At 34.1% G+C, this 21,463-nt stretch overlaps 2 protein-coding genes and 1 pseudogene across 2 annotated transcripts; 1 reads left to right on the top strand and 2 right to left on the bottom strand.

Annotated features, from left to right (window-relative positions):
- The first annotated feature begins 6,629 nt into the window (after positions 1-6,629).
- LOC120193876 (F-box protein At1g47056-like) lies at positions 6,630-8,635 on the top strand. The gene has a single exon (XM_039196301.1). It carries the CDS (start codon positions 6,817-6,819, stop codon positions 8,419-8,421), a length of 1,605 nt encoding a protein of 534 aa, XP_039052232.1. The 5' UTR covers positions 6,630-6,816; the 3' UTR covers positions 8,422-8,635.
- A 544-nt stretch (positions 8,636-9,179) lies between these two features.
- On the bottom strand, positions 9,180-12,523 carry LOC120194009 (mannose-P-dolichol utilization defect 1 protein homolog 2-like). Its single transcript, XM_039196413.1, has 8 exons — positions 12,358-12,523; positions 11,888-12,041; positions 11,224-11,296; positions 11,047-11,113; positions 10,753-10,812; positions 10,009-10,069; positions 9,810-9,851; positions 9,180-9,516 (listed from the first exon to the last, which is right to left on the bottom strand). Exons 1-8 carry the CDS (start codon positions 12,502-12,504, stop codon positions 9,413-9,415), a joined length of 708 nt encoding a protein of 235 aa, XP_039052344.1. The 5' UTR covers positions 12,505-12,523; the 3' UTR covers positions 9,180-9,412.
- A 2,461-nt stretch (positions 12,524-14,984) lies between these two features.
- On the bottom strand, positions 14,985-20,582 carry LOC120194511 (annotated as a pseudogene).
- Positions 20,583-21,463: the final 881 nt, after the last annotated feature.

Here is a 21,463-nt window from a genome sequence, read left to right on the forward strand (position 1 = left end):
AATGTCATTACAGTTTGCTGACTTTTCGTTGTCTATGATTCCTACATATTTATGTTCGACTGTTTGTGAACAGGATAAAAAAAATACAAAACATACGATTCTGTTACCTACTGTAAAGATCTCAATGATGTTTGGAACGCGTGTCCAGATTTTAACGAGCTAAATACACTTTTGGTCGATGATTCAGCGGAAAAAATGATTTATAATCCGGTAAGTTGCATTTATGCAATATGTTTTTCCAGTTGAACAGGTGTTCAGACATTGATTATTTTAACAACTTATGTATTTATATAGAAATACAATTACATATGTCCACATACCTTTGACGCTGCTTCCCATTCGAACGACAATGCTCTAGGTATGACACAAATTTATTCATGCTTATGCGAATTTAGTTTATTGTTAGTAAAATTGCACCTCATTAGTTTGATAATTGAAATTATTTATGTATGTCCTCAGAAAAAGGCGGAAACATACGAGAGTATTTGGAAAATTTGTTGAAGGCCTCTAATGTTCCGGACTTCGTTAGAAATAACCCTTTTTCATCGGATTAATTTTGTTCGTCGGTACATTATTTGAACATTCTTGTGTATTTATATTTTGGTGTGATTATATTGTGTGTATATTTTCATTAATTATTCCATATTTGCTTCTATGTGTACATATACATTTGAGGATTGTTAAAATATCAATACTAATGTATTTTACATCTGCTTGCAAATGTATCGAAACACATGACTATAGCATTGTTTTCGATGATATCCACAACAAAGTGTCGATTTAAAAAAGTGTCGACTGAAAAATGTAACAGACAATTTTGTAATATAACCGGTATAAATATACCGGTTTACTTATAAAATAGGTAAATATAAGCGCTACCTATTACATAACTTACATATTATTAAATTAAAAACAATAAACATATATATTACATATTTATTATTATCTTTTGTTAATGTTGTTAAATTTAAATTCTAAATATTATTTTATAAAATATCAAAACAATCAAATAATTTTTTGTGTAAATGAAATTATTAAATTAATATTGTAGGTGGAAAACATGAAACACTATTAAAAAAATTGAAACATAAATTACATAACTTTAAAAGAAGTATCGATCCTTTTTATAAAAAGTATGGACACTTTCAATATAATAGGTAAAAATATGATGTAATAGGTAGCGCTTATATAATGTAATAGGTATCGTTTATATAATGTAATAGGTAGTGGTTATATTGTAAAGTATCTATTTTTTTTATAAAAGTGTCTATACTTTTTTCACTGTGGAAAATATTAATTTAAGGTTATCTTTTGAGTGAGTTTTAAGATATTAATTTAGTAATTATAGGCGTCTAATGATTTAATTTTTACGTTACGATATATATTATTATTAAATTAAAAATTCTATATATTATTTTATAAAATATCAAAACAATCAAATAAATTTTTGTGCAAATGAAATTATTAAATTAATATTGTAGGTGGAAAACATGAAACATACTTAAAAAAATTGAAACATAAATTACATATCTTTAAAAAAAGTATCGATCCTTTTTATAAAAAGTATGGACACTTTCAACATATTATAATAAAATAGGTAAATTTGCAATGCTATCGGTATAAATATACCGGTTTTATGCGCGAATAGGTCTATAACCTATATCGACACTTTTTAATATTGTGTCGGTACTTTATGTCCAGATTGGAAGAAAAATGTGTCGATACATTGTCAAAAAGTGTCGACATTTACACATCGGAACCCATAATTATAATGTAATAGATAATTTTATAATATAACCGGTATAAATATACCGGTTTTATGAGCGAATAGGTCTACAACCTATATCGATACTTTCTAATATTGTGTCGGTACTTTATGTCCAGATTGGAAGAAAAATGTGTCGATACCATTTAAAAAAGTGTCGACATTTACACATCGGAACCCAGATTTATAATGTAATAGATAATTTTGTAATATAACCGGTATAAATATACCGGTTTTATGAGCGAATAGGTCTACAACCTATATCGACACTTTCTAATATTGTGTCGGTACTTTATGTCCAGATTGGAAGAAAAATGTGTCGATACCATTTAAAAAAGTATAGGTAATTTTAAGTAACGCGGTTTTTCTTCCTTCATTCAAAATATTTATATGTACATACAATAGGAGTCATGTTGATACTTACGATATATGGAGATCGTTGTCATTCCATTCCGTCTTCGAAAAAATCAGTTGATGTAGGCTGTGTGCTTGTACTCAAACTGAGCTTGACTTGAGGACATGTTAGTTTGTTATGTCCCTCACCGTTGCAGTACCCACATCGCCTAATTTTCTTCTCGACCTTGTTCTTCAGCACTTCTTTTCGCTTGCGTTGTTTTCGTTGAGGGTCACGAACATTGTTTACTACAATTCTCTGGTTGACTGAATGATTCAAACCAAACGAGTTTTCTAATTCTTCTATTAGTTTTTTCATCTCATCTCTTGCGGTTTTGAAAGACTCGTCTGTCTTTGATGCAATGTAGCATAACCTACTTGACGTTGAACGTAGAGCAGCGAACCTTGCCATTTGCATCACTTCTGGAGACACATTCAAATCAACATAACTGGGTGCAGAAGCCTTCGCATCATTAGTCCACCTACTTTGAATCAAAGTCCCGGGCAAATATGTGTAGTCCAATTGCTTCAAAATGTGAAGTTGATGGCGACACGGAAGTCCAACGGTCTCGAATTTTTTGCAGGAGCAAATTAGAGTTTTCGTACGAGAATCAAAACTAATTTCAAATTTCTTATTTTTTTCTGCGTACTTTGACAAAATATAATGTTGACATTCATCTGATAAGGACTTAATCTCTGCCTCAATCCGGTACAATGTCTCCCGTATAAGTTCATCTTGGAACGCACGAAAAGATTCGCGGGTAAAAATCGCAGCGGCATGGCTTTCAAGGTCGACCAGTTTTGTGATCTGGAAGGGCTTCGTATGGGAACTTAAGTAATCCGCTTTCAACTCGTTCATACGCATTCTACTAATTCCATCTTCAATTGCACGAACAACATCTAAATATATTTTCTTGTGTTTCAGTGCAATAGCTAGTGAAGCATTCATAGACTCGCACCTTTGTGTTGAGCGAATATTGGCAAAGAAATGACCGGTTAGATATGCTTGTGCCCATAAGTGTCGTGTATTTCCCTTCTCAATCACTCATGGATGCTTTTGGACGTTGAATTCTGAAACAACCGAACGCCATTGAATATCAAATTCCTTGGTTGTCCACCAGGAAGCCATGCATTTTGAGAATGCTGCTGTAAACTTTGGGTCACCAATGTTAGCTTGTGCATTGCGAGAAAGATGCCAAGAACATAATCTGTGCTTAGCATAAGGGATAACAGATTTGATAGCCCTCTGCATTGCCCTATCCCCATCGGTTACAACGGAAATAGGTGATTTATTCATCATGGCTTCTAAAAAATTCTGTAGCACCCACTCGAAAGATTGAGACGTCTCGTCAGCGATTATGGCAGTGGCAAACACAATTGTGTTATGGTGATGATTGACACCAACAATAGGCATAATTGGTCGACCATACAAATTATCTTTGTACGTTGTGTCGAACGCAATTACATCACCGAAGCATGTGTAATCCGATCTCGATGTAGAATCCGACCAAATAAGATTATACAATGCCCCCGATTCGTCTACCGAGTATGTCATAAAAAACCCAGGATCATCATGTTTCTTATAATCAAAGTAGGCAATAAGCGCATTCACATCCCCATCGACGATTTCCTTTGCTTTACCTCTTTGAAGTGCATTGTAGAGGTCTTTATGTGTAAATCCAACATTATGATAGCCCCCTGCCTGCTGCGTTAAATAGTTCATTACTTGTGACGTGCCAACACCGACCTCTTTCAATGTTGTTGCCTCATCGATATCAGCCTTACTTACAGCTCTATTAGAACGCATAAATGGTGTCATAGCAGGTGTGCACAATGCATGATTATGTTTCTGATCAGACTTACTTATACCCCACTGATCGTTTGTATTTGTTGCTGTAACTACGACTCTAACCTTACATCCTGTTCTTGTGACTGGCGTATGAGCACGTTGACGATCAACAGTATTGACTTTTGATACTCGAAACCCTTCTTTGGAACAACAAAATTCTTGTGTCTTCACATTCCCTTCCACGTCAAGCCGTGTTGTTCCCTTACGTGCACTAAACCCATGTTCCCGTGCGAATCCCTTGTAAAAGTACCAAGCTTGATCACGTGAACAGAAGAGCTGACCAACCAATCTGTCAGATTCATCAACATTATGTACTTCATGGCATTCCTCGGTTAGCTTAACATTGTCTACATCAGTATTATCCATGGCAAAAATTTTGTTGTGCAAGTTCAGTGCTCCAGGAGTTGATGGAGATGTAAGCAAAGGTTCATTTTGAACATGTTTCAGTCGTGCTGCTTTCAATAGGATGTGGCATTGGTAGTGGTAGTTAAAGGGTGGGTACAACATTAAATTCGCAGAACATATTTAGGATGTACAATAACTACAAGTATATATTATCATTAAATTTAGGTATGTACAATAACTACATATTTAGGTATATACATCTTTTGAGTAAGTTTTAAGATATTAATTTAGTAATTATAGGCGTCTAATGATTTATTTTTTACGTTACGGTATATATTATTATTAAATTAAAAACAATAAACATATATATTACATATTTATTATTATCTTTGGTTAATGTTGTTAAATTTAAATTCTAAATATTATTTTATAAAATATCAAAACAATCAAATAATTTTTTGTGTAAATGAAATTATTAAATTAATATTGTAGGTGGAAAACATGAAACACTGTTAAAAAAATTGAAACATAAATTACATAACTTTTAAAAAAAGTATCGATCCTTTTTATAAAAAGTATGAACACTTTCAATATAATAGGTAAAAATATGATGTAATAGGTAGCGCTTATATAATGTAATAGGTATCGTTTATATAATGTAATAGGTAGTGGTTATATTGTAAAGTATCTATCCTTTTTATAAAAGTGTCTATACTTTTTTCACTGTGGAAAACATTAATTTAAGGTTATCTTTTGAGTGAGTTTTAAGATATTAATTTAGTAATTATAGGCGTCTAATGATTTATTTTTTACGTTACGATATATATTATTGTTAAATTTAAATTCTATATAATATTTTATAAAATATCAAAACAATCAAATAATTTTTTGTGTAAATGAAATTATTAAATTAATATTGTAGGTGGAAAACATGAAACACTATTAAAAAAAATTGAAACATAAATTACATAACTTTAAAAGAAGTATCGATCTTTTTTATAAAAAGTATGAACACTTTCAATATAATAGGTAAAAATATGATGTAATAGGTAGCGCTTATATAATGTAATAGGTATCGTTTATATAATGTAATAGGTAGTGGTTATATTGTAAAGTATCTATCCTTTTTATAAAAGTGTCTATATTTTTTTCACTGTGGAAAACATTAATTTAAGGTTATCTTTTGAGTGAGTTTTAAGATATTAATTTAGTAATTATAGGCGTTTAATGATTTATTTTTTACGTTACGATATATATTATTATTAAATTAAAAATTCTAAATAATATTTTATAAAATATCAAAACAATCAAATAATTTTTTGTGCAAATGAAATTATTAAATTAATATTGTAGGTGGAAAACATAAAACACTATTAAAAAAAATTGAAACATAAATTACATAACTTTAAAAGAAGTATCGATCATTTTTATAAAAAGTATAGACACTTTCAATATAATATGTAAAAATATGATGTAATAGGTAGCGCTTATATAATGTAATAGGTAGCGTTTATATAATGTAATAGGTAGTGCTTATATTGTAAAATATCTATCCTTTTTATAAAAGTGTCCATACTTTTTTCACTGTGGAAAACATTAATTTAAGGTTATCTTTTGAGTGAGTTTTAAGATATTAATTTAGTAATTATAGGCGTCTAATGATTTATTTTTTTACGTTACGATATATATTATTATTAAATTAAAAACAATAAACATATATATTACATATTTATTATTATCTTTGGTTAATATTGTTAAATTTAAATTCTAAATAATATTTTATAAAATATCAAAACAATCAAATAATTTTTTATGCAAATGAAATTATTAAATTAATATTGTAGGTGGAAAACATAAAACAATATTAAAAAAAATTTAAACATAAATTATATAACTTTTAAAAAAGTATCGATCATTTTTATAAAAAGTATGGACACTTTCAACATATTATAATGTAATAGGTAAATTTGTAATGCTATCGGTATAAATATACCGGTTTACTTATAAAATAGGTAAATATAAGCGCTACCTATTACATTATATAAGCGTTACCTAGTATGTTATTATACTTTATAATATTTTCAGTTAAATAATATAAAATAACCAGTTTAAATTTTAATCGATTATTTATTTAATCGGTCACATCATATATTAACCGTTTTTTAAGCGCCGCAGCGGAGAACTACCCGGTGGGGTTCACGAAAAGTATTACTATGAGGATGGGAAAGACGTATAGAAACTTGAGAGTGGAGGGAAGGCTATTATTTTGTGCAGAAAGAAAGACGAGACCAACCAAACAAAATCGAGACAAAAGGCCAAGTGAGGTCCGTCCGGCTGGTCTTTTCCAAGAACAAAACCGGTGCGGAGCCAAAAATGGTCTTTAGGTTTCGCCCAGGATAATTAACCTGTGGCCGTTTTTCTATTTGCTTTTTGCTTCTTTAGGTTTAGGTATTTGTTGTTGTTTATGGGTCAAGCACTGTCGACGATGAAACACACCAGCCGTGGGGATTGTAACCGTATCCAACTTTCAAAATCGAAATCAACGGCTCTGATCTCTCCGATGCAATCTGAGGAAGCTGAAGAGCTTGAACGAAGTAGCATGGATGGATTATCTGATTTCATCTCAGTTCTACCCGACGAGTGTTTGGCTTGCATTTTCCAGTTTCTTAGCCCCGGTGACCGGAATCGCTGCTCTCTTGTTTGCAGGCGGTGGTTGAGGACTGAAGGACAGAGCCGTCACCGTCTTTCCCTCAACGCCCAGTCAGATCTGCAACCTTTGATTCCTTCCATCTTCTCTCGCTTTGATGCTGTCACGAAACTGGCCCTGAAATGTGACCGTAGATCTGTTGGTATCGGGGATGAAGCGCTTGTTCTAATCTCGGAGCGCTGCCGGAACTTGACTCGCCTTAAGCTCCGAGCTTGCCGTGACTTGACCGATGCCGGAATGTTGGCGTTCGCTAAGAACTGTACGGGCCTAAAGAAGCTTTCGTGTGGATCTTGCACTTTCGGAGCTAAAGGCATGAACGCCGTGCTCGACCACTGTCCAGCTCTCGAGGAACTCTCCGTGAAACGACTTCGTGGCATCATAGACGGAGCTGCAGCTGAGCCGATAGGGCCAGGGGTGGCGGCGGCAGCGTTGAAAACAATTTGCTTAAAAGAGCTTTATAATGGACAGTGCTTTGGTCCGCTTATTATTGGTGCCAAGAATCTGAAATCCTTAAAACTTTTTAGATGCTCGGGTGATTGGGATAAGCTTTTCCCTCTTATAGTTAATCGGGTCACGGGTATCGTAGAGATCCATATGGAACGGGTTCAAATAAGCGACATCGGTCTCCATGCCATATCCAACTGTTCAAACCTGGAAATTCTTCATCTCGTTAAGACTCCAGAGTGTACGAACGCTGGACTTGGAGCTGTTGCTGGGAAATGTAAATTGTTAAGGAAGCTTCACATTGATGGATGGAAGGCCAATCGAATAGGCGACCAAGGCTTAATTGCTGTTGCAAACTCATGCCTTAATTTACAAGAATTAGTTCTTATTGGCGTTAATCTGACGAACATAAGTTTGGGAATGTTAGCTTCAAATTGTCAGAACTTGGAACGGTTAGCTTTATGCGGTAGTGATGCAGTGGGTGACGCAGAGATTTCATGTATTGCTGCGAAATGTATAGCTTTGAAGAAGCTTTGTATTAAGAGTTGTCCTGTTTCAGACCATGGAATGGAAGCACTTGCTAGTGGTTGTCCGAATTTAATCAAAGTGAAGGTGAAGAAATGCAGAGGAGTAACATCAGAGGGAGTGGAATGGTTAAGAGCAAGTAGAGGATCACTCGCAATTAATTTGGATACGGGGGAACAATTAGATGCGAGTGCCAGTAATGTCGGGGCAGAAGATAATGCAGCTGAATTTCCTCCCATCGTAGCAAGTCAAATTGGTGCTTCTGCTATTGCTTCAAGCAGCACAGGTCGATCTACATCGAATAAGCTGCTAGGGCTTTTGAGTGGGAGAAGTATAGTGGCCTGCGCTCTGAGAAGGTTCGCAAACAGTAAAGGCAGCACATCTCATAGTTAATTTCGCAAAGGTGGGAGAAAAAGCATTTTGGTTATTGAAATGTTTAGTTTGTTGTGCGTTGTAGTATCGGATCCAATGCTTCGGAATTTAATTCAATGCCTATTTGCTGTTTGATTGTCTTTAGAGTTGAATCTTCATCCTCAAAAGTCACAGTTTCTCTTCTATTTTCCTATATTTCTTCTGACGGCAACACCCTTGTACAGTAGTTAGATCATTGTATTCGTTTAGCTTCCGATTCTTTCTTGATGCATATCATGACAAGTATTCCAATTAGATTCCAAGTTTTGTGTACCGCAACTGCTTGACTTAAAGTAATCATATGGTTCTCAAAGTCATTTACAACATGTGTGTTTGAATCATTGCAGCGATTATCCACTTGTCTGTGTTATATTAACTAATTGAATGCATGAAGATCAATGCGAAAAATCCGGATTGGTATGTCATTACGATTTCATCTGAACTTGGTTCTATTATGTGTATAGAAGAGGACTACAATTGAGCAGCTGAACGTTGTTTGAGGTCCATTGACCATTCCAAATTTCCAGAACCCGCATCTAATCATGCTTTTTTCTTCCATTAACTTTCATGTTTCAAATATCTGGTCTCCACTCCATTTTGATCTAATCCTGTTACTTTACAATGAAATAATTTATATATTTATATTTTGAAGGGACAAAAAAGATTTAGATATGGTTGAGAGAGAGATGAGAAACAAAGATGTCAAGTACTCAATATTAATGAAAATAGCTGAGGTGCCGACTAGAAGGAAAAGGCAGCATGATTCATATCGACTCACAAAGAAAAGCATATAAAAGTTGAAGAATCCCATTTACTAACAGTATCTAAACCAAATCATCCACAAGGCGTTCAAATTCAGTGTGTTGTCAACTATAAATTGATGGCTATTTTTTCACCGATACACCAATCTGAACTTTTCACTGATACACCGATCTAAACCTTCCACAGAATTATAGTGGAACATAGTACCAATTTAATCTGCTTTCTTCTCATTCTCTACTCTAGGCTTTTGATATACAATAATTTGACCCAGGATTGTGCCATTTGTCACGATACCAAGTATCGAGCCCGCAAGAACTTCAAGGGAGTCAAGGACACCAAATGTATAAACCAGCAGTGTACATGCGGGTTTTTTCATGGCATGGCATGTGTACAAAATGAGTTTACACTGCCATTTTTTTAGTAAAATTGGAAGTTCTCTGATCTATTTTATGGTTTCCCAGAAAAAGAGGAAGAAATTTTGTTTTAGACAGAAGCAGATTGCTCCAAATGAGAATGGAGAACAAAACAAACAATGAGACATGGGAAATTTTTTAAACAAGTTTATAAGAAAAAAATTAGACGATGAAAGTATAATAGAAAAAGGATACCACTTGGTGGTGCTTTTTCCTGGACGCTGGTAAATACTCTCGCTGCAAAAGAAACAAATCAAATGAGTTTAGTTTATGCCTTGTCATTGGTACAGGAAAACGCTACCTCTACAGCACTATGGACACTGATACTCCAACTTAATCGAACAAAAAAGAAAACATGGATAATCCAACAGCTCTATAAACAATATGTACTTACCAAGGGAGCCAGCAGTATTCATTAAGCATGTTAAGAAGCTGAGCTCCCCAGTGCTTTTGTTCTTCTCAAAGAATAATTGTTCATTAAAAACAATAAAGAGTTAGCTAACAAGTTAGATTGTATAAAAAGTAGAAAGTCACAGAAGATGGACATGTAATAAGAAAGTAAGCTGAAGGAACAGAGGAGCTCATTATCACTTGGTGGGAACTGACCTGGATTTAGTAATATCTAGTTAGACAAATAGCAATTTACTTGATAGAATCTATTGAGTCAGAAGTTCACTGAATTTACTAAAAAAGAAGCCTTTTATTTTAGTAATTATGATCATAAATAGGTTGTGATGAAACAGTGCAACAAGAAGTGAGCATTGATGATTTCCCACTCTTCGAACATAGTACAACTTTGTTTTCAAACTATCAACAGTAAATACCTTAGAGGCAAAACCACAGCAACTATGATTTACAGGTTATACCATTTACAGCATTTAAGGATTACAAAATAACAACCCCCGACGGGTTGGGCAGACAAACTGCAAATATGAAGCCAGGAACAACAAGAATCAAAGCCTTATACAGATATGAGCTGTAAAAAATATATCAGAGAAATGTTTACACCTTCCTTCCCTTTAATTAATAAGGAAATTTATGGAGCTGTGGCAATTTCAAAAATCAAAATGTTGGTGAATAAATTTGTACAGTTTAAGAGAAGGACAAACTCAATATGGAAAATTCAAGTAATACTTACAGAAAAGTTCTTCCATATTTGTGGCACCCTGGCAACAAAAAATATTGCATGCTGGGATACCTGTAGCAGGTCATGTCCACATTATTATAGTGTTGTCCATTCAAAGCTCTATAATTGAAAAAATAAAGTTACTAAGAAGTATATATTATATATGCAGATGTCTGTTAATAATATTATTCTCATAGCCATTAGTTGATGACAGAGACAAGGTAAAATAACAGAGAGGAATGCCACATACTATGTACAAAAGAATGTTTTACAGATACAGTATGGACTGTAAAAGATGCCACTCACATATAGAGCTTCAAAAAGAAGAGGATCAATTTTACCAGCTAAGACCGTTGGCGCTATAGCACAGAATCTGAAACACCAACATGTTAAGGAAACATATATATTTCCAACAGATCATAGGTTAAAAAGAATCTCCAAACAATAGAAAAGAAAAATATAACAGAGAAACAAGCAGGATACAGCAGTGCTCTGGTCCATGTTGAGATGCCGAGGGGTTGTGAAAAGTAGTAAATAACCACAACTAAGATTATTGCTGCAAGAGAAGAAAAATCAGATCAAACATTTCAGGAGGCAATATTAATTTTCTCAGATAATAGTAAGAAGATGAAAAGAAAAAAAGAACAACTAAACCAACCAAAAGATGAACATGTTTGTAGCGTGGCAAAGATATGAAGTTTGCAATCATATTACAGAAGTAGAGAGTTCAACGAGTTCAGAAAATATACTGGTTGATTTAAAAATGATGTATACATAGCATATTAATTTTTCAGTTCCAGTTCTAATTTATCTACCAAAATGCAGCCACACACATGCAGACCATGCATGCATGAATGCACAAGTACCATAAGACACATACCAGCAGGAGAAATGGTAATGGAGAAAGAAACATGAAACTGGTTTGTGATTGCAGGATATTAACATGCATGTTACACAACAAATCAATTTTTCATTAGCATGTATCAATGCAATAGCATTCAAAGCACACAGTCAATAAGAAAAATGACTCCAATTCCCATTATCCTTTTAAAAGAGATGACCGAGATTTAAAAAAAAAATTCTTCTATGACAAAAGTGAAGTTCACATTAACGACAGAAAAAATAAATAAATAAAGGCTAGATTTACCTTGGATCAAAAGAAATACCAACTCCCCATAAGCTGAAAAGGGTAGTCCTGTTTGAAGGCAATATGCCAAAGCAATGGTATAACCAACTACTTCAAGCTCAAAGGCTACACGACTAAGCCCTCTAACACTCCTATGCTTCAAAATTTTCATTATCTGCAACGGTTACGACATTAGCAGCATTAATCAAATAACACATTCATAAAAAAATACAGTAATTGATCTCACTTCAGAAGTCACATAAAATTCACTTATTGATCTCATTTCTACACAAGAGATCACTACTTATAAGAAAATTAAACAATCTCAATACATTTAGCAATAAAAAATCAAGGAAAGAGAAAATTTATCTCTGAGATCAGCGATGAATTAGTGAAAGATTTGATATTTACAATGCAGTGGAAAAACCCAAAAGGCCAATCAGATAAAAAGGGGGTTTGGTAGCAGAAGAAAGGGAAAAAGAGAAAGAGACCTGAGGGAGTTTGACGGTGGTGGAGGCGGCGACGATGGCATAGCCGAGGAGTTTGGAGATGAGAGGGAGCAAACAGTCCTGGGGAGGGAAACTGCCATTCTTTAGAGACCCAAATGCGCAGCTAAGATCGATACCCAGGTAATCCATTCCTTTTTTGCTTTTGCTTCTCCTTCGCTATGCTTTTTCTTTTCACCTCTCTGTTTCTTCTATGGCTTTAAATGCCTCCTCCTTAATTAATACGAAAACAGAGTCAATTGTGAGTATTTTCCACTTGCCATTGCTGATTAATTCCTAAAATGATATCCTTGTAAAGGATTCAGTGCTTAATCAGGAGGTTAAGTACGTTGAATAATTATTGCATAATTGATAAAAAAAATATTTACATTGAAATATTACTAAAATTAATTACTTTTTTCGTTAGCATTCCAACATAAGGAAGGTCATAAAGGTGGGTTCGGTAGATGTATATATATATTAAATTTAATTTTATTTAGGAAAAAAAAGAGAAAAAAAAGCACCAAGTCGTCTAGAACTTATAACTAAGAAGATACGAGAAAATAAAGATTATCACTTTTTTTAATTAAAAGGAAACCATTACAATAAAATACTAAGTGCGAATAAAAGCAGGACCATGAAGGTCATAATCAATATGAGGTATTATCTCCTGGGGAGGTTCAATTAGGGTTGTAAACGAACCGAACGCACACGAACGGAGGTATGTTCATGTTAATAAATAAACAAACATAAACGAACACGAACATAAACAAATAAATTTTTTTTGTTCATGTTCGTTTATTAAGGAATATAACTTGTTCATGTTCGTTCATTTAATAAATAAACGAATATAAACAAACATGAACATAAACGAACACGAACATAAATGAACACGAACATAAACGAACATAATTAAAAGGAAACCATTACAATGAAATACTAAGTGCGAATAAAAGCAGGACCATGAAGGTCATAATCAATATGAGGTATTATCTCCTGGGGAGGTTCAATTAGGGTTGTAAACGAACCGAACGCACACGAACGAATGTATGTTCATGTTAATAAATAAACGAACATAAACGAACACGAACATAAGCAAATAAATTTTTTTTTGTTCATGTTCGTTTATTAAGGAATATAACTTGTTCATGTTCGTTCATTTAATAAATAAACGAATATAAACGAACACGAACATAAACGAACACGAACATAAATGAACACGAACATAAACGAACATAAACGTTGGAAACCCTACCTTCCATTGTTCTTTCATGAAAAATAGTCGACAATGCAAATCAACTAAATCTACAGTGATAAATAGCGTAAGAGCTGATTAGCAGTGATGAAATGTTTGAAGATATCAAATATTTCGATCGATCTTTTATAGATATTAAATGATTCACACGACTTTAATTTAACGATATAACATTTATCTTAGTGGTCCATGATTACATATGAACAATCATTTTCCACTACGTTATTCTAATAAATTCGTCGGCTAAAAGTTTTGTGACATCAATGTCAGACTTTAGTGAAGTTTGTTAATAATGGTCATTTCCGTTGGTAGAAAATTTAACAGCATGAAGATTTCGAACGGTACAAATTGGACTACAAGGCAATAACATAGATCCGAAATCCCTTCGATGCTACATATCGTAACTGATATTATTGCTAAACCACCATTCAAAATTTTAACGTACTTAAAGTCTACTCCACAACTAAATGTCACACAAGAACTATGGAAAAAAAAGTTCATTGTCAAAGTGTATTTTCTACTTATTAATGGGTTCTTCCTGGAAAACTCATTACTTCCGCTATTACACTCTTTTGCAGAAATTACATAGAAACCTTTGTTTTGTTTTCTGGAAAATTCTATATATTTTTCTCTTTACTGATGCTCATATACTTCCGATTGTTACCTTTATCTTCCCATCTATTTCTAGAAAGAAGTATAATGTTTTCTTGAGTTTTAGATGTGAAGATACCGGCAATAACTTTACATATCAACTATTAAGTCAAATAAAACAGAGAAAGAGATGAAAGCATACCTGTAAAACTTCAGATTGCACTATAATATAACTTATTTTGAAGCTTTCAGCGATCGTCTCCACTCTCTAGTGAACACTAGGGTTTGGGGAAAAAGGGGGAAATGAATATAGGTGTGAGGTGCCTCACGAGTTAACATATTGGATTTAATCTCCAAATAAAATTGGGTTAATTATGGAATTGGTCATCAGAATATCAAATTAATTAATATTTTTAAGATACTTACAAATTGGTCACCAAAATTGATTTAAGAAGATTGAGTTAAACATAAATGAATGAACATAACCAAACATAACCGAACGAACATAACCGAACGTTCATGAACGTAAATGAACGAACGAGACCTATGTTCATGTTCGTTCATTTAATTAAACGAACACAAAATCTTGTTCATGTTCGTTCATTTAATAAATAAACACACATAAACGAACTTCCCGCCGCACGGTTCATGAACGGTTCGCTAAACGTTCATTTACAGGCCTAGGTTCAATGTATATGCATGGTTGATCATTTGAAACGATGATAGATTTTGCAAGGAAGTCTGCTGCAGCGTTGGCTTCACGACATATGAGAATGAATTCAATCTTCTATTGTTTTGAAATAAGGCTCGCAATAGATCTGACAAGAGACACTGGGCTGGATGCGGCTATTGGAGAAGTCACAAGTGCTAGAGCTTCCGCACAGTCCGTTTGGCATTGAAGGCACTCGAGTCTTTGGGACCACGCTAATTGAAGTCCTTTAAGAATCGCCCAGAGTTCGGCTTGTAATGGGGAGGAAATACTAACCGCTTTATTAAATCCGATGATCCAATCTCCATCTTTGTTCCGGATGAGGCCACCTGCCGATCCTAGGGAGGAGGTATGATGAACTGCGCCATTCGTGTTGAGCGTAAACCAGCCAGCAGGCGCTGGTCGCCATTGAATAAGTTCCGGGCGGGGAAAAGCAGTACCAGTTGAGGAATCAGGCGTTGTAGTGATGAAATAATTAGCCCAGTTTTTGCTGTGATTGAGTAATTGATCATTAGAGAGGGTCAGATTGGAGAATATGGATGAATTTCTTCGCTTCCAGATCTGCCACGCTAGGGAAGCAAATAAAGTTTTCCAAGGGATTTTTGAACCCGCAAAAAGTTGATTGGAATCAAGATTCATCATAAGCCATTCATTAGATTCTAGAGTGAAGAAATCCTGAAGTTGCTGTTGGCGAATGATCAATTGCCAAATAGAAGCAGTTTGTTTGCAATCTCGCAACACATGCAACAAAGTTTCATTAGTTGATCCGCGTATTTGACATAAAGGATCATTGGTAAGGTTTCGCGCACATCGATTTACATTCGTTAGTAATCGATCTCGATAGGAAATCCAAAGGAAGTGTTTGATACGCTCCGGGATAGGAAGACGCTATAGCTTAGTCCATTTAACATCTTTAGGACTCCAAAGTTCTTTAGTAATAAGATCATTAATTATAATTTGATTATTTCGACTCTTGAATTTTATAATAGTTTTATTGTAACATCTTAATCTAGCACGATCCGAAGATCGACAAATAAAGTATTACACGAGACCATCAGAATAGCTTGACCCAAAAAATTTCTTTTCAAAACAACATACCATACACTTAAAAATTCATCCATAACAATTAAATACATAATATTTAGTTTTAATTATTGGAACTCCCAAAATAATTAAATTTAAGTTCACAATAATTCTAAAAATACATTGTTAGGACTCGAATATATAAGGGTCTATATACCATACATGCACACTAAGATAAATTCGAGACATACTCAAAAGCTGACAGCGATCTGAAAGGTTGTCTATGGGATGGCTCCACAAAAGCTCCTCCTACGAACCTGTGCACGGAAATAAATTCTGAAAGTTGAGCTCACAAGCTCAGCGCCACACTAATAACCAAACTATACTACATGTATTTTCTAATGCACATGCTTACAACATATTATTAGCATACGAGTATGCTAAGCTAAATCATACACACAGAAGTAGGCATCATGGTACGGCTGAGGGGCTACATCTCAGAATTCACACACCTCTCTAGCCTACCTAGGGTAGGATCCAAAATTCTACATCAGAAACTACACACTCGGATAACTTACTCTATCGAGACTTGGGGCATCTACGCTCAGTAAGCAAAGAAGTGTCTAGTACACTATCTTGGGGTTGGCTAGAACCTAACATACAATCGTTCCCTTATTTTTAGAGTGATTCGGGTGTATGTCTCGTTTTCTGAACATCTCACAAGACAAGTCTTATAGTTTCGTACGTTATAGGGTTTTTAGGTGAAATTTAACGTTGTTAATATTGTTCTCACTTGATGTCTTATTGAAAATTTAAGGATACTTAGGGTCCCTCAACACTACCTCTAATTTCACATGAATTTCTTGCTTAGGAAGGGGCTATAGTATCGATACTGATACTCTCAATATCGATACTGACACAAGAGTATCGATACTCCCTTTTGAGTATCGTTACTTGCCAGCTTACAACCACTATAGGAGAAGGGGTAGTATCGATACCCTTATGGGGAGTATCAATACTCTACCCTTGATATCGATACTCCCATGAGTATCGGTAGCAAAATTACATTATGGAAAATCATTTTCGAAACCCCTCCTTCAGGCATCGAGACCGACCCCTTGGTATCGAAACTCTATGCATGAGTATCGATACTCCTATCTTAAAGCCCACTTATTTTTGCCTTGCCTAAGAACAATATTGGTATTGTTCTTCTAGTACCATTACTGATACTCGAAAATGCTCTATTTGGGCATATTTAATCTCTTCTATACCACATTAAGAGCTCTAACGAGGTCCCCAACTATTATTAAAGTCTTATTTGATTAAGGCCATAAGAAGTCGTTATACAACTTAAAACACATAAGGCAAATATTTACCATAATCATGCTCATAAACTTCATAAAACTAATACAAGCTATACCAATGCATAAAAAGGCCTACAAAAGGGTATATAAAGGTTAGAAATGTGTTACCTTAAGGTCTTGGTAATTGAAAATCGTTCCAAATCACTCAAGAGCTAACTTCTCTTTTCCTCTAGCTTCGAAACCTTCTCCAACTTCTCTCAGTAACATAAAATGGAAATGATGTTACTAACTTGTTTATGGAACATTTAAGAATCTAAAAACACTTTCTAAATTTCATCTTACCCTAAATGAGTTAGAATCCCTTAGGTTCTTAAACTCCCACTAAACCCATTTTTAGTTTCTAAGACCAAAACTTAAATTTTGGAGCTTAAATAAAAGCTTGGAAGGTGAAGAAGAACATTATTGCTTTAATAATTCCAACCTATCGGGTAGCACTTCCAAGTTTTGATCTTTATTATGCTTCTTGAAGAGAAAAAAGAAAGAGATGAAGAAGAAAACATGAAGCAAAGTTGGTGAGGCAAGAGGTATGGGTTGCCAAACGTGAAATCATCACCCATAACTAATTTTTAGCTTTTGTTTTAAATTATGGTCTAATTGCTCTTTTAGTCCTTAAAATTTCATCTTCCAAATAAAATCCTTTCACATCTTGAATTGGGCTCGAATCAAAGTCAACTAGACATCTAAATGGATTTGACTTTCCTACGAGTTAATTGGGTTTATCTAAACACCTTGAGTCGGGCCGAACTAATAATTCGTGATCCGGGGTGTTACATTTATGTTTGATTTTTTAAAATTTATTTTAATAAAATAATTTTATTTTATTGTTTTTTAGATTATAAAATTTAAATTTTTTCTTAAATATTTTTTAAAAGTATTAAATTTTATGTAATACAAATAATATGATTATTATATAATATTTTAAATTATTTTTATTATTAAATATAAATATTTTATATTATAAAAATTAGAGTTAATTACAAATTAAATGAAAATTCAATTTAAATAATCATAATTTTTTAAAATTTGAACCAAAATTAATTATAAAATAAAGGGTAAGCTACACCAGATACCACCAAACTTTAAGAGTTGTATAGTTTATACAACTGAACTTTTAATTTTGTCAATTATAGTAATGAACTTTGATTTTCATTTCAATTATACCACTGGACCGTTAAATCGTTAACAGTGGGATCAAAACGATATAGTTTTGGTGATGTGTCTACAATGGCAACCATTAGACGCGTCATCGTGCCATTAACGATTTAATAGTTCAATGATATAAACGATATCGTTTTGGTGATGTGTCTACAATGGCAACCATTAGACAAGTCATCGTGCCATTAACGATTTAATAGTTCAATGATATAATTGAAACGAAAATCAAAGTTCAGTGCTATAATTAAAAAAAATTGAAAGTTCAGTGGTATAAACGATATAACACCTAAAGTTCGGTGGTATCTTATGTAGTTTACCCTAAAATAAAAATAAATTTTCAATTCAAATATTATAATTTTAAAAAAATTAAACCATAAACCATCGAAACACATTGGTTTAATGCAATTCATGATTGATAGGATTAGAAAGACGTACAATTAAAAAGACAATCATGGCTGATCCATCGATCGGTTTAGTTCGATTTTGTTGATTTCTTTAATCCCTGTACATATCAGTTTAATGAGTTTAAGATTTATAAATTACCTCCCTTTGATAGGATTTGTAGTCGAGCTTCAATCAGTTCAAGGTTTTCCAAGTTGTTCTTCTTACAATTACTATAAAGCAAATTAGATGGCTTGTTTTAATTAAAGAAAAGTAGCTACTTTAGTACAATAATGCTTGTGCCTATGTCTATGTCCTTCAGTAAGGTATAATTGCTTCTTTTAGCTTCCGTTGCTGTAATGCTTGTCAGCTTTAGAGACTGATAGATTCCGGCTGGCGTTGCAGCAATCATCAGAAATTCAGATAAAAAAACTGTCAAAAACATGGAAAATTTCGAGAATAAGAATGGGATAGAGTTTCAAGATGTCGACATTTTTTTGCTTTGAGGAATTTATGCACAAGCGATAGCTAACCAAAAATGTACCAGGTGGATAATAAGTTGAAGGCAGAGGAGGAGGTGGGTATACATGTGGAGGATAAGTATAACTTGCAGGAGGATAGCCAGCGTATGGAGACTGCAATATGTTGCTATACTACGAGAATACGAATTGTAAGGAGATGGATATGGCATTGTAGTCGGATATGGTGCCGGTGGTGGATGAGCATACGGTGAGACCTGGGCGAAGGGGGCAGACGGTGCATAGTCTGGCAGTGATGGAGCTCCTTTTGTCTTCCAATTTTAAGGTTGCTACAATTGAAATTTGAAAACCGTGGCTATTCGATCAGGTTAATGTCTTACAGATAATAATAGGATTTTACAAATACATGGAATGGAACTTACTTTGGCATGGGGATACTGGTACTGCAGTATTAGTCTTACTTCTCCTGACTGTCTGTAGCCAAAGAAATTTATCAGAGATGTAAATTTAACAATGGCTAGGTCATGGTTATAACGGAAGCTCCTATGTAACTAACCTGCCAACTTTGGTTTGAAGAGGCCAGGTGCAATCTTCGAAACCTTGGGAAAGAACTTCGTGGAGTTGAATCCTGTAAAGTAGGCAAGAACCGGGTTAAGCTAAAAGAGTATAGGGTTTCACTTAAATCAAGACTGAGATTTGCCTGCCTTCCACTTCCAATAATATCATCGGCAATGAGAGTGCTGCTGTTCCAAACCACCACATTCAATTCCCTGAGGCCCTCAATAAGTGCGAAAAGGAACTTCTCTTGGAAAATTGGCTTCTTCCCTCCATCTAAATACAACATCCTTCAAATCAGACTGAAACAAAATGTTGATTTGATGTTACATTAATTACCAAATTAAACATCAAGAGAGACAGCTTAACTACCCGTGCAGGTTTTGGTTCGGAACCTGGAACTACCATACTCAAGACAGACGTGTCCTGTCTTGACACCCATTTGTTCTCTTCTAAGTTGTAACATCCAACAACTGTAAACCCAGCAAAGGGGATATTAGAATACCAACATAAAGCAATGACGATTAGGAACGAGGTAAATCGTATTTATCGCTATCATACCTGTAACCTCCAAAGGCAGGCCATGGATTCCCGAGATCATTATGATTTTGCAAGTGTGAAACTACTGTATCCTGATCTAAATCATTAGTTTTACTTTGAGAATATACAAAGTATTACTTCCTACTACTAGAATTTATAGAGATGGACGAAACAATTTCCCTTAGCTAAGGGTTGACTAAACTCTTTTAGTCATCCGGGTGAACTTTATTAACGAGTAACCATGGGAAGTTTCGGAGAAAGGCACCAACTTGCCCAAGTGTGTAGGATAAAAATGCCATTGCATGCTAATCGAGAAGAAAATTTCCCATGTATTAAACAAACCCTCAAAAGTAGAGAAAAGGGTAAACTACACATTTAATACTTAAACTATCAGTTTTTATCCGTTTTAGTTTTCAAACCATTTTTTTTCAAAACTATAACTAATGTTTAGTTTTTGTTTCATTTTAGTACCCATTAAAAACTTAATGTTATTTTTTGAAAAAAATTGCAAGTTTAGGTACCAAAAATAGACCAAAACCGATAATTTAAGTAATAAACAAGTTAAGTTTTTAACGGCGGGTACTAAAATGAAATAAAAACTAAATGTTAGGTATGATTTTGAAAAATTTAAAAGCTCAGGTGTTAAAATGAACCAAGACTGATAGTTTAGGTACTAAATGCACAAATTACCCAAAAAAATCACCATTTAATTAACAATTACATCCTCATGCAATGTTGGCAAATATAATAATTTAATTCCAAGTTGTAGAGTGGGGGTAGTCAATGGCGGAAGGGAAGGAGGGGGTTGTTTCCGGTTATCTTCCTCCTCCAGCGTTGACAATGAAGCGTTTCGGGTAAACTCATTGCGATAGGGGAAAGTCAATGTTCATATTGTCGACAACCAATATGGTGCCAACTAAGTTCTTTTTGCTGGTTCTGGTATTGATTTTCAGAGGTGTTGGTATGCATCAAATTCCCTTATCTTCATAAATCATGAACATTTCAAATCATAATAGCCAGGGATGGATCAAGAGTGCGGGTGGGGTAGTCGTCCCCTAAA

Source organism: Hibiscus syriacus, unplaced genomic scaffold, assembly GCF_006381635.1.
Source record: "Hibiscus syriacus cultivar Baekdansim isolate YM2019G1 unplaced genomic scaffold, ASM638163v2 tig00116997_pilon, whole genome shotgun sequence".
Classification (NCBI taxonomy): Eukaryota; Viridiplantae; Streptophyta; class Magnoliopsida; order Malvales; family Malvaceae; genus Hibiscus; species Hibiscus syriacus.

Bases quoted from the DNA above. Each gene is read 5' to 3' on its own strand.
- LOC120193876 (XM_039196301.1), top strand. From the start codon at position 6,817: ATGGGTCAAGCACTGTCGACGATGAAACACACCAGCCGTGGGGATTGT.
- LOC120194009 (XM_039196413.1), bottom strand. From the start codon at position 12,504: ATGGATTACCTGGGTATCGATCTTAGCTGCGCATTTGGGTCTCTAAAG. The intron at 10,070-10,752 runs GTAAGTATTACT...TTCTTTGAGAAG, and splicing joins AAATATGGAAGAACTTTTCT to AACAAAAGCACTGGGGAGCT. The intron at 9,517-9,809 runs GTATCCTTTTTC...ACTCCCTTGAAG, and splicing joins GGAAAAAGCACCACCAAGTG to TTCTTGCGGGCTCGATACTT.